Source organism: Pollicipes pollicipes, unplaced genomic scaffold, assembly GCF_011947565.3.
Source record: "Pollicipes pollicipes isolate AB1234 unplaced genomic scaffold, Ppol_2.1 Scaffold_4881;HRSCAF=5763_pilon_pilon_pilon, whole genome shotgun sequence".
Classification (NCBI taxonomy): domain Eukaryota; kingdom Metazoa; phylum Arthropoda; class Thecostraca; order Pollicipedomorpha; family Pollicipedidae; genus Pollicipes; species Pollicipes pollicipes.
In genome coordinates, this window is record NW_023596576.1 from 50,353,250 (window position 1) to 50,364,583 (window position 11,334).

Here is an 11,334-nt window from a genome sequence, read left to right on the forward strand (position 1 = left end):
AACACCGCAGTTAAATTCACATTGCACCAGTATATTTCATGAGTGTACGGACATATACACTCATCTCGATAAAAACGCAAGGAACAGTTGCACTGCAAACTTACAGCCTGCAGTTACTTCGCTGTACAATTGCGTGTTTGCCGTCACAGTTAGACATCCTCTCCATCGAACACTGATCACCAATGGCCGAACATCGACCGTACGCATCGCTCGACGTAAAACACAATACTCATCACCGCCAGCCCACATCAATGTCTCGGCTGTCGGGTGTCGTCCGCAGACAAGCTCTCTGTCTAGCGTCAGCAAGCTCTAGTGCAAGTATCACCGGCGGCGCACCCCACTCTTGCCCATGGCACTGGCACTGGCACTGGCACAGGCAGTACCGCCCGGCGCGCCGGCCCCTACCTTCCACCAGCACATTGGTCACCTACTAAAGTCTATCAACACGCGAGTATATAGCTTTTCCAACGAAACGTCCTTGACTTGGTACTCCAGCGACGACAATCCGTCCGTCGTGAAGCGCTTCTTGCCCTTCCGCAATAGGTCAAACCTGGAAAGGCACGGGGCGTCAGCGGGGTCACCTGCCGGCCGGCCGCCGCCGGTCACCCCCTCCGGGGCGGCGCTGATCCACCGCCTGGACGCGCGGCGAAGCTCGCAACTCTCGCCAGGGGCGTCTGAACAGGACCGCGTCAGACATGCAGTGCTACAACTCGTTCGCTGCGATGTTCGCCTCCACACCGCGAGTGCGGGGTCACATGAGAGGTGCACCAAGAGCTCCCCTGAGCCCGTGAGGCGCACCCGGAGTCGCACAAGGCGGCAGAGCGTCTCACCTGCGGTCCCGGCCTGGGATACAGGCGCGGAGAGGTGCGGACTTGGACGGGGCGGGGTCGCCTTACATATGGCAGGGCGGTATGGTAGTAAGCGGGGCTTCCATAGACTCCTGTCGCTCGATGGTGGAGAGGAAAAGGATTCCTGGACGCACAGGTCCACATCAGACATGTCAGTTCATTCCGTCAATCACCAATTACATGAGTAATCCCCCAAAAATGGCTAGTTTCTCAAATCGCATCTGGAGACTTCAACGTTCGTACAGTTGCTTGGTATGGGTAAACAAAACATAGCAAGTATTCACCCGGCTGTAAAATAGGCGTACCGTCAAAATGGAGCAAAATAAAAACAACAATCAGCATCACTAGCCTTCTGCTCACACTCGCATGGAGCGATTCAAAAAGGGCTTAAGCGGCTTCGCCTTCCCCGAGGTTGAGTACCCTGAAGCGGTCCATCAAACACGACGAAGAACGACCCAGCAGGTGGGGCGCTGTGACAGCCGGTCAGCCGGACGTCCGCACCTCGTCACGCCATTGCGTCGGCGAGCACGCCCCACCCACCGTTTAGGGTTGACCTTGGCGTGCTTGTGCTTGACCATCTTGTAGCGGGCGATGTTGGCCGGGTAGCGGGCGATATACAGGTGGTGGAAGGTGAGCCGGTTGTACATATCGTCGTCCTCTCCACCCCAGCCCCAGTACTGGTTGCTGAAGCCGTTCACCAGCTCGAACTGCTCCCGGTTGACGGCCGAAACACCGCCGAAGAGCTGCGGGTACGCTAGCCTGCCGACGGTCAGCGTGGAGGCGGTCAGCGGGGCGGCGGTCAGCGTGGAGGCGGTCAGCGGGGGGGGGGGGAGCGGTCAGCGCGTGGAGGGGGGGTGAGCGGTCAGCGTGGAGGCGGTCAGCGGGGGGGAGCGGTCAGCGTTGAGGCGGTCAGCGGGGGGGGTGGGAGCGGTCAGCGTGGAGGCGGTCAGCGGGGGGGGAGGGGTCAGCGTGTGAGGCGGTCAGCGGGGGGGGGGAGCGGTCAGCGTGGAGGCGGTCAGCGGGGGGGGAGGTCAGCGTCAGGCGGTCACGGGGGGGGGGGACGGTCAGCGTGGAGGCGGTCAGCGGGGCGGCGGTCAGCGTGGGCGGTCAGCGGGGGGGGGGGGGGGAGCGGTCAGCGTGGAGGCGGTCAGCGGGGGGGGAGCGTCAGCTGGAGGCGGTCATCGGGGGGAGCGGTCAGGTGCGGTCAGCGGGGGGGGGGGCGGTCAGCGTGGAGGCGGTCAGCGGGGGGGGGCGTCAGCGTGGAGCGGTCAGCGGGGGGGTGGGGGGAGCGGTCAGCGTGGAGGCGGTCAGCGGGGCGGCGGTCAGCGTGGAGGCGGTCAGCCGGGGGGGGGAGCGGTCAGCGTGGAGGCGGTCAGCGGGGGGGGGGGGGAGCGGTCAGCGTGGAGGCGGTCAGCGGGGGGGAGCGGTCAGCGTGGAGGCGGTCAGCGGGGGGGGGGGGGAGCGGTCAGCGTGGAGGCGGTCGGCGGGGGGGGAGCGGTCAGCGTGGAGGCGGTCAGCGGGGGGGGGGGGGGAGCGGTCAGCGTGGAGGCGGTCAGCGGGGGGGAGCGTTCAGCGTGGAGGCGGTCAGCGGGGGGGGGGGAGCGGTCAGCGTGGAGGCGGTCAGCGGGGGGGGGGGGGGGGGGGTGGGGGAGGGGGGAGGCGGTCAGCGGGCGGGGGGGAGCGGTCAGCGTGGAGGCGGTCAGCGGGGGGGGAGCGGTCAGCGTGGAGGCGGTCAGGGGGGGGGGGGGGGGGGGGGGAGCGGTCAGCGTGGAGGCGGTCAGCGGGGCGGCGGTCAGCGGGACCGCGGGCAGAGGTGACCAGCGGTGCCGCGTCAGACAAGATGGCGCGAGAGCCGTCCAGCGCGGGACCGGTGACGTGGGAGAGGCGGGGTGGATGACGTGGGAGAGGTGGATGACGCGAACAGCACGGACCTCTGTACGACACAGTAACAGAGCCGTGTCTGACTCGGCGATGAAATATCGAACCGATAAGCGTCACCTAAATACACAGAAGTCACTAGTGACATTCAAGCCAACGGTTTGAAGCAACGGCTCGAGGAGCACAGTGCTTTCCAAACATAGCTTGCTTAACAGAGGCAGTGCGCACCATTCCAGCAGCAGAGAAATTTCAGTTCAACGTAAGGTTTCTGCCGGAACATTTCGGTGTCCCCAGTACTGCCGTGGGACGGTCATTCATATTCCAACCTCCGTCGCTTGGCCAGCTGCCAACTGTTCGTCACTATCAGGCCACATAAGCACGGCTTCCGGACCCTTTCCAACATGTCTGCCGGTGGTCGGCCACATTATCCCAGGCTCAGCCGCCTGCGCCACACATATGGCAAATGCTCAACTCCCAAATAAATGGGATTTTTCAATCGTAGTTAAAATAATGGCCTTGTGGCACGCCTAATCATTGTGATCATAGCTCGCCCAGCGATGTGCTATATTCGAAGATCGACTGACATTGAGGAAAAGCAGAGATCAAAAATGGCATCCAAGCCGTGGAATATCCAGGACTGGTTCAAAAATTATCTGCTGCTAGATCAACGTTGCCCGTAAATTACGTGAACATATGTGGGCATGGCTCTTGCCTGGCCCAGTGGGCAGAAATGGTCACTGATGGCGCACGCATTCATCAAGCAGACAGCGACGGTTAGGCCAAAACGATTCTAAACCTTGAATGCCAGCTTAGAATGCTGACAGCAGCGGCTAGCGGACCGGACGCATGGTGGCGCCGCCTGGACACGGTCGCATTAACTATCGAGTGGCGGATGTCGAGCGACTCATGCAGCGGTCAGACGATCCGATAATGTGTTTAATTTTGTGTTTTGTGCCGTATGTCCCGAGCTCGCGACCATAATCATTCAATTCGAGAGAAGTGCCTACATTTTCTTCACTTTGCATCGATCTAACCAAGATAACACGCCGCGTTATGTTCGACGATTTCAGACAGCACACGTATTGGTGTTGACGTCAGCCCTGGCGGCGTGTGCCACGCAGTCGCACGCGCAGAAAGAGCCGCTCGAGTCCAGCGTTGGGCACGCACGCCACCTCTGCCTTCCACTCACACTGGCTCGGACGTCCCCGTTCTGGCTAGCAGTGTATCTTACGGCAAACCTGATGCAAGCATCCCAGTCCGGGCCGTGTGATTCTAGGTGATCCAATAACCCCGAGGCGAAACGTCCGAACTAACTTCATTTTGCCTATTACAACGACAGGTTGAGGAAACATGTGTGGGTTTCAGGCACCATTTAAGGGGGAAGGGGAGAGGGTTCAGTGCGAATGGTTGTAATTAACTGGCTGCACTGTCATCAAACTTCTCAAAGATCGTACTAAAATTGCAACACATCACAAAATGGCGTCGGCACATCTCGGATGGGAGCGCCTTCCCCTCCGCCCCCTCCCGACCCTGTGCCGGACGTGGCGGGTAGCGAGCCTGTCGCCTGCGCAAGAATTTTGTCGTGCCCCCTGGCGACTGGCGTGAGGCATGCTGACATTAACTCACACGAGACGTGAAATGGGTCCTCACCTATACCAACTATTAATCATTGCAAAACGTGCAACGAGCATTCAAAAATTACCTGCACCATACATCGCCATTAGCCACATAGCCATAATCAACACCTGCGTGTTGATCAACTGACAACTATGAAGGTGACTGAAACAACAGCCAGCCAAAATCAGTTGGATTCACCCCGACCCCGACAAAGTCCTGACCCCAGTTTGACTCGGTCTCCAGTCAGGCGCACATCGGGTATGCGAGCCATTAGCCCAGCGTCCGCGTCCGGCCGCGGTCCGGCTGGGCCCGCTGGCGCCCCAGCCTTCGGAGCGCGTGGTGACGTCAGAGCGTTTGGAGCGTTTGGCGGCCGCCGTTTGGCGGGCCGCCAAACGGCGGCCCGCCTGCTCTCCTCGGGGCAAAATGCCCGGGGCGAGGTGGGGAGCACCCCACTCGGCGGTGGGGGGACGCTCTGGCGCGAGGCGACGGTGCGGGGCGGCCCTGCGACGCAGCTTCGGCCAGTGGCTGCAGCTGCCACCGGTGGAGGGACGCTCTGGCGTGAGGCGACGGTGCGGGGCGGCCCCGCGACGCAGCTTCGGCCAGTGGCTGCAGCTGCCACATGTACGCCCCGTAACGCTTATCCGACTTTGTCGACAGTTGTTTACAGAGTTGAGTTTGTGGAACATTGCTCAGCATCATGTTCCGTTGACGTGAAGATTGATGCCGATACCATATCGACAAAACAGACAGATTTATCACAGGCTTCGCCAGGGCTTTGTGTACACATGATTCCCAAGCGCACGTGGTTTCCCCGTAATAATCCAAGGCACACCATTACACCGCCGTCCTCAGCACCACATCTTGACTTCAATCCACGGCGTGACACCATTACGTAAGCATTAAGAAATCCAGAATAAAGGCAAATAAGGACGGACGGCGTTGGCTTGGCCCGAGCTGAACAAGTGTAAAATGGCGCACGCGCCCGCCCGGGCAGAAGAGCCGAGCCGCTGCGACAACCCTTCACCGATCCTCTAATGCCGTTTGAATAATACCCCCTTCGCTGACGGATCCTCTCGTTTAGCAGGAAAGCTGCGTCTCAAACAATCTCGTTTCATTAATGTGTCGGTCATTGCCGTGAATGCAAGGATCATCAGCACGTAAGCAGCGAAATTCGCATAAAATACCCGATGGTTCAAATCGTAAGGAAACCAACCAACGTCGACGCAATGGCAAATAAAAAAGACCATCCCGCCTCACGTAACACCACATCCCACTTCAAATGAGCTCATCCCACCGACCAGAAACTAGCATGCAATGAGTTGCACTCACTTCAGAACACCTGATGCCCCCTCAAGCACCGGCAATGCCCGTCGCCTGTGCGTACTCCAGAACGGCTTGGTGCCGGAATACGGGACTTTCCGATCGAAAAGGCGTGAATATATATCTTTTTCAATCCTAAGCAGAGAAACCGGTCTAAAGCACGTCTTTCCCCACCATCTCGTGGGAATTGAACGTACTTGTAGTGCATCGAGTCGACGGCGACAGACATGTGTCGCGGCTGTTGCGGGCAGGTGTAGAGGTTGCGGTCGTCCTCCATGAGCAGGTCCACGTCATGGAAGACGAAGCACTGGAAGTCGTGCTGCTTCAGCGACTCCATCGCGCCAGCGTTCAGCAGCGACGCCCGGTTGAAGGCGTCCGAGCCTGCGCCACAGGGGGCTGGTGAACTCGGGCCGCTAGGTAGCACACAGCCCTGGGGCGCGGGCCGACCCCCTGGCTCAGACCCTATTGTCACCCGAACAATATGCCTCACTCAACTCATGCATCTAATACAATCGCATCAAATGTATTATATATATATATATATATATATATATATATATATATATATATATATATGTACAGCGTTAACCAAGCAACGAGAGGGGGCCGTACATCGCCAGCGCTTTGTTCGGTGGCTTAGCCGACGTCGGCCCCCGAAACACGTACACACACGGGGAGGAATCGTTAGTGGGCCGCGGTCACACCGAGCGTCCACAGCGGGGCTCATGGCCGGCGGCTGACCCGTCGCCAGACCTCTCGCGCGCGCACAGGTGTGCCGGTCAGCTGGAGGGCGATCATAATAGCCCTACACCGGAGCAAACACTTGACAACAGCACATGTGGGAGGTGGGGTGGTGGTAACGTGGTATGCACAGCTTGTACATGCGCCACACAGAAGCCGGCAAGCCCTCGTATGAGCACAAAACGGTGGCGCAAACCGAAGCACGCCAGTTAGAAAAAGTGCGCGATTCGTCAAAAAAGAAAATGGCACGAGGGGGCTTCTTTGCGGCCAGACACACATGCTGGGTCTGTACACGACCCGCCACCTTCACTCGCTGATGCCCTCTCTCAAAAAGTACATACATTTATATGAAAACACCACGGGCTAATCCTGACCGAAATTTTGTATCGCTGCAGGACTTTTCAACGGAGAACGCCAGCTTAATTAAAGCACCATGTAGTATCACCAATGTGTCTGTACCATGTTCTAGAGCACCTGTTTCCAGAGCAGGAATATCATGGGCACCACCGATTTAGTGCAATTCGTGTTGGGCTCACATGGAGCTTCGTAGCAATGGTGACCGAAAACGATGAAGGACGACTTTACGCCATTCCGAGTAAGAGCACGGAAGCGATTTTGAAGAACAAAAAAAGAGCTAACAATGCGCAAACTCTGTTTTGTTTGCACCTATTTATCACTGTGATAATCGCGTACAGGTTGCATATAAGGGAGAGAGTCAGTTAGAGTGTAACCAACTAATTCAAAAAATGGCACCAGTATAAAACGAGGTAATAGACTCGGACTCTGTTGTCGTTATCAAATATTGATGCTTCCGCCAACTGACAGCACATTGCGGATCCAATACCGGCTCCCTCTGCTTATGCAGACATTGCGTCCATTGCCCAATGCCACCTGAGGTCGACCACTCACTTCGCACGCCTACCACTCCAGCTCCCGTGGCGCCGGGCACCCCGGGACGAGCAGAGGGTTACGTCAGAGCCGGCGCCTCCGCTGCATCCCGATCAGCGGCACTTGCCGTGCAGGACTGGGTTATAGCGCGCTCGTCAGCTTCCGGCGGGCGGCCCCGCGGCTCGTGCAGCGCGAGCTGCGCCGCCCGCTGCCAGCTGGTGTCCGACTGGGCGGACAGTGCGCTTGCCTCCTGGCCGTTTCAGGCCCGGGTCAGAACCCAGCGACCATACGGCGCCGAGCGACGTAGGCTGACCCTCGGTGCCGTTGACTTTGGGCACATGTGTCGGAAAAACGGCTGATACGCAACTCCGGCGCAGACGATTTCGGCTCGTCGGTGGACCCCGACCACTGACCCGTGCCGAGGCGTTTCCACTTTGTACCGGCCCCGGTTGGCGGCTGCTCCGCTAACTGGGTCTGTCAGGTCACCAGCCCAACCGCCGGGAGCCCGGCATCGGCTCTGAACGGAGCGTCGCCCGGCGCGACGGGCCCAGTCGGGGCCGGGTCTCTGCGCGCTGGCGGGACTCGGCGCCACTCAGCCGCCACTCACCCGCCTGCTCCACCACGAAGATGCCGTAGTCCAGCTGCTGGCGCTGCAGCACCGGGTGCATGTGGTACAGGAACATTCGCAGATGCTCCTCCCTATCTCTGCAAGCACGCAGGACGGTTGGTCACGGTTGGGTACACGGACGCCGACGAGGCCAGCCACATATCAGACCAGTATCAGTGCAATCGGCGCACTATCAGCGGGCAGTGCGCATGTGTACACCGGACACCAACGGGACGCTGTCAGCCGCGGCTCATATCGCTGCACCCGCGTCCAATATCAAACGGAATGGCGTCCTCAGCCTGCACAACGAGCACGGCTGACAGGTAGGGAGCCCACGTGATTGAGTCACCATCCAGCGTTGGCCGTTAAAGCCCGGCCGTCGTTGGTCACGCAGTGCTCATATTCTCCTCAAGCGCAAAGGCGCGACGTGTCTAGAGGATACATGAACAACTGCAGATGCGAGCTGTACACAATCAACTTATGGATTTCGGGGCCTGTCATAACATGGCCAGACAGTGTCATGTGCACGCTACATGCACTGCACAATCAACCATAGAAACACAAAGACGTGTGCAATATTTCGGCGGACCTGACGTTTTCGTGGTTTCGGACAACTGGCGATTTAGTGCTCTCCGACAATTGAAGGCTGGAGGTCGCCTAGGCACTGCTGGTTCCGTGGTGTACTCAACAACCACCCGGCAGAACGAATGGCCCTCGGTCTCGCCCACTTCCGCTCCAGAAGCGAGGCTCACAAAGCCGCTGTTTAGCCGCAAACCACTAACCTCGCCGACCAATGCTTGCCTAGCACGGGCCTCCATCCCAGCGTTTCCCTTGCGTCCTAAACCATATCCTTTCCTCGGCGCATGGTGCACATTTCCTACAGTGAAGGAGTCATCGAGTAACATGGCGGTGCAGTCATAACGAACAGAACGTGTTGGTCGCATCAGCTATGAAAAAAAAATGATGGCCGCCCCACACAAATTCCTTCTTAATACCGTGGCGTAACTGTATGATACCATGATGACCAGCCGGTGCCGCGTGCGGTAGCGTACCTGTGCTGTACAATGATGGCACCCGTTGCAGTGTGCGGTTGCGTACCTGTACGGTGTTATGACTGCCGGTACCGTATAAGGTAGCATACCTGTACTGCACTATGATGGCCCCCGGCACAGTGTGGGGTAGCGCACATGTACGGCACTATGATAGCCCCGATACCATACACTGCAGCATGTCTGATAAGGTAGCGTACCTGTACAGCACTATGATGGCCCCCGTACAGTGTAGGGTAGCGCACATGTACGGCACTATGATAGCCCCGATACCATACACGGCAGCAAGTCTGCACGGTGTCATGACGGTCAACCGGTACAACTTACATTATGGTACCGTAGCGTACCGTATATGGTACAATGACGGGGTCCGATGCAGTGTACAGTGATACCTGTGCGACACTATGATAGCCGCCCGGTATAGTGTACGGTAGCGTATCTGTATGCTACTGCAATGACCCCGGTACAGTGTACGGTAGCGTACCTGTACGGTACTATGATGGCCACCCGGTGCCGGGCGACGCAGTTGGCTGGCTGGTACCGGCCGCCGGGCTGCAGCCGCTTGAAGTCGGCGATCGCCTCCATCTCCTCCCAGGAGGGCGCCGCCGTGGGCACCGCGAGCGGGCCGACTGCCGAGACACGGCCCGTGTCAGGTCAGGTCAGATCAGAACAGAACAGGTGTATAAATAAACACAACGCGGGTCATGTCAGCCTGTTTTATAAAGGCCATCGGCGGCGGATGGCACGCGCGCAGGGCGTGTCACACAGCCTGATGGCGTGCACGCGCGGTATGTTCAATGGGTCAATGTCCGGCTGGCTGGCGGGGACAGCCGTCTGTCGGACAACGGCTGCAGATCACGCTAGAGGTCAGCAAGCGATGAACCAAATTCGGGAACGGAGTCCACGGCACGTGACTATAAACGCCCATCCCACAGCCACATGGGGGAATAGACGTACTGTCATGAAAAAATGCGTCAGACCACACATACCACAGCTGAACCCACGTCAAATCCATTTCCCACCTGGGCATGCTGCCATGTAACGTAAAAACATGAAGACTCTGTATGCCTCTTGCAATAGCATAACAGCCGAGGTTCAAACATCGCATGCAAAAGCGTTGCCTTAGAACTGGGCGGAAAAAACGACAAGATGTAACGGAGTAACGGAGTCCTGTGCGTGACGTCACGACGCGAACATCCGTGACAGCTGAGCCGTGCAAATTAAAAACATAATGGGACGAGCGCTCGATCGATGCGCCTATGCGAGCCTTCCACGCAGCGGTCCACATACGCGATTTGCTTTAGTGTTCGGACTCAAGTGGACCAGTTCCCGAATTATGAGGCATGACGAGAACTTCGCTGCATCTTTTCATCTCATGCGAAGAAAATCATGATGTACACTCCGTTAGAACGTGGCATGGCGGATATGCACTCGCAACGCACGCATTGCCTCCATGCCAAACACCCCGACTGCGGCTCGTTAGTTAACTAGAAGAATTTTGCATCGCTCAAAAACTGGCGATTTACCACGGCGATTCCATCTGTTCCTGTATGAATCCTGCTGTGTGAATGTGAATTCATCTGTGAATCCAGTTCCGTCTGTTCAACCGCGCCACGCCAGCTAGCATCAAATGACCAAAAGTGTCCTTTGCCACCGTGACGTTAAAACCCCTTTGAAAAGACGAGCGAAGGCTCCACTTCTACAGCCATTATTTCTTAATTTGCATGATGCGCATAGGTGCGCAACACGCCTCGAATTATCAGCTTTGACGCCGCTTGAACGGAGACGCCAGCTACCAAATACAAAATATAGCATCAGAAGTCAAAAACAAAAACCGGCATCCTGCTCTGCAGCACTCTAGTCTGAACCACAGCAGCACTGATGTGCGAGCGTGTACGGATAAGCCAGAAATGGCGCGACAGCTTCGGCGCGGCAGCTCGGACAGCACCGGCAGCCCGTCGCCACGTACTGGCGGCCGGCACCTCCCCGGCCCGGCGGGCCCCGTCACGTACCTAGCTTGAGCGGGACGGGCGGGCACACCTCCCGGCCGGCACCTCCCCGGCCCGGCGGGCCCCGTCACGTACCTAGCTTGAGCGGGACGGGCGGGCACACCTCCCGGCCGGCATCTCCCCGGCCCGGCGGGCCCCGTCACGTACCTAGCTTGAGCGGGACGGGCGGGCACACCTCCCGGCCGGCCGCCCAGTCCGGCGGCGGCGGCGCCCGGGACGGCGGCACCTGACGAGGGACATCGGCGGCCGCGCTCGAGTCCGTTGGCCGGCGCTGCCGCCGGCGCGGCCGTGGAGTTGGAGGGCGCCGGCGGCGGCTTGACGGGGCCGTCTTTCATCACGCGCTGCAGCAGCGGGTCTGCGGGGGTCGGCAGCGCCGC

General features: G+C 58.7%; 1 protein-coding gene across 1 annotated transcript; it reads right to left on the bottom strand.

Moving 5' to 3' along the window:
* Nucleotides 1–10: 10 nt before the first annotated feature.
* beta4GalNAcTA (beta1,4-N-acetylgalactosaminyltransferase A) lies at nt 11–11,137 on the bottom strand. Its single transcript, XM_037224038.1, has 6 exons — nt 11,105–11,137; nt 9,433–9,577; nt 7,900–7,997; nt 5,861–6,044; nt 1,389–1,607; nt 11–550 (listed from the first exon to the last, which is right to left on the bottom strand). Exons 2-6 carry the CDS (start codon nt 9,531–9,533, stop codon nt 424–426), a joined length of 729 nt encoding a protein of 242 aa, XP_037079933.1. The 5' UTR covers nt 9,534–9,577; nt 11,105–11,137; the 3' UTR covers nt 11–423.
* Nucleotides 11,138–11,334: the final 197 nt, after the last annotated feature.

Coding starts and splice junctions, on each gene's coding strand:
- beta4GalNAcTA (XM_037224038.1), bottom strand. CDS start 9,533: ATGGAGGCGATCGCCGACTTCAAGCGGCTGCAGCCCGGCGGCCGGTAC. Junction 6,045..7,899: donor CTTCGTGGTGGAGCAGGCGG/GTGAGTGGCGGC, acceptor CCTGTGGCGCAG/GCTCGGACGCCTTCAACCGG. Junction 1,608..5,860: donor GTCGACTCGATGCACTACAA/GTACGTTCAATT, acceptor GACCGTCGGCAG/GCTAGCGTACCCGCAGCTCT.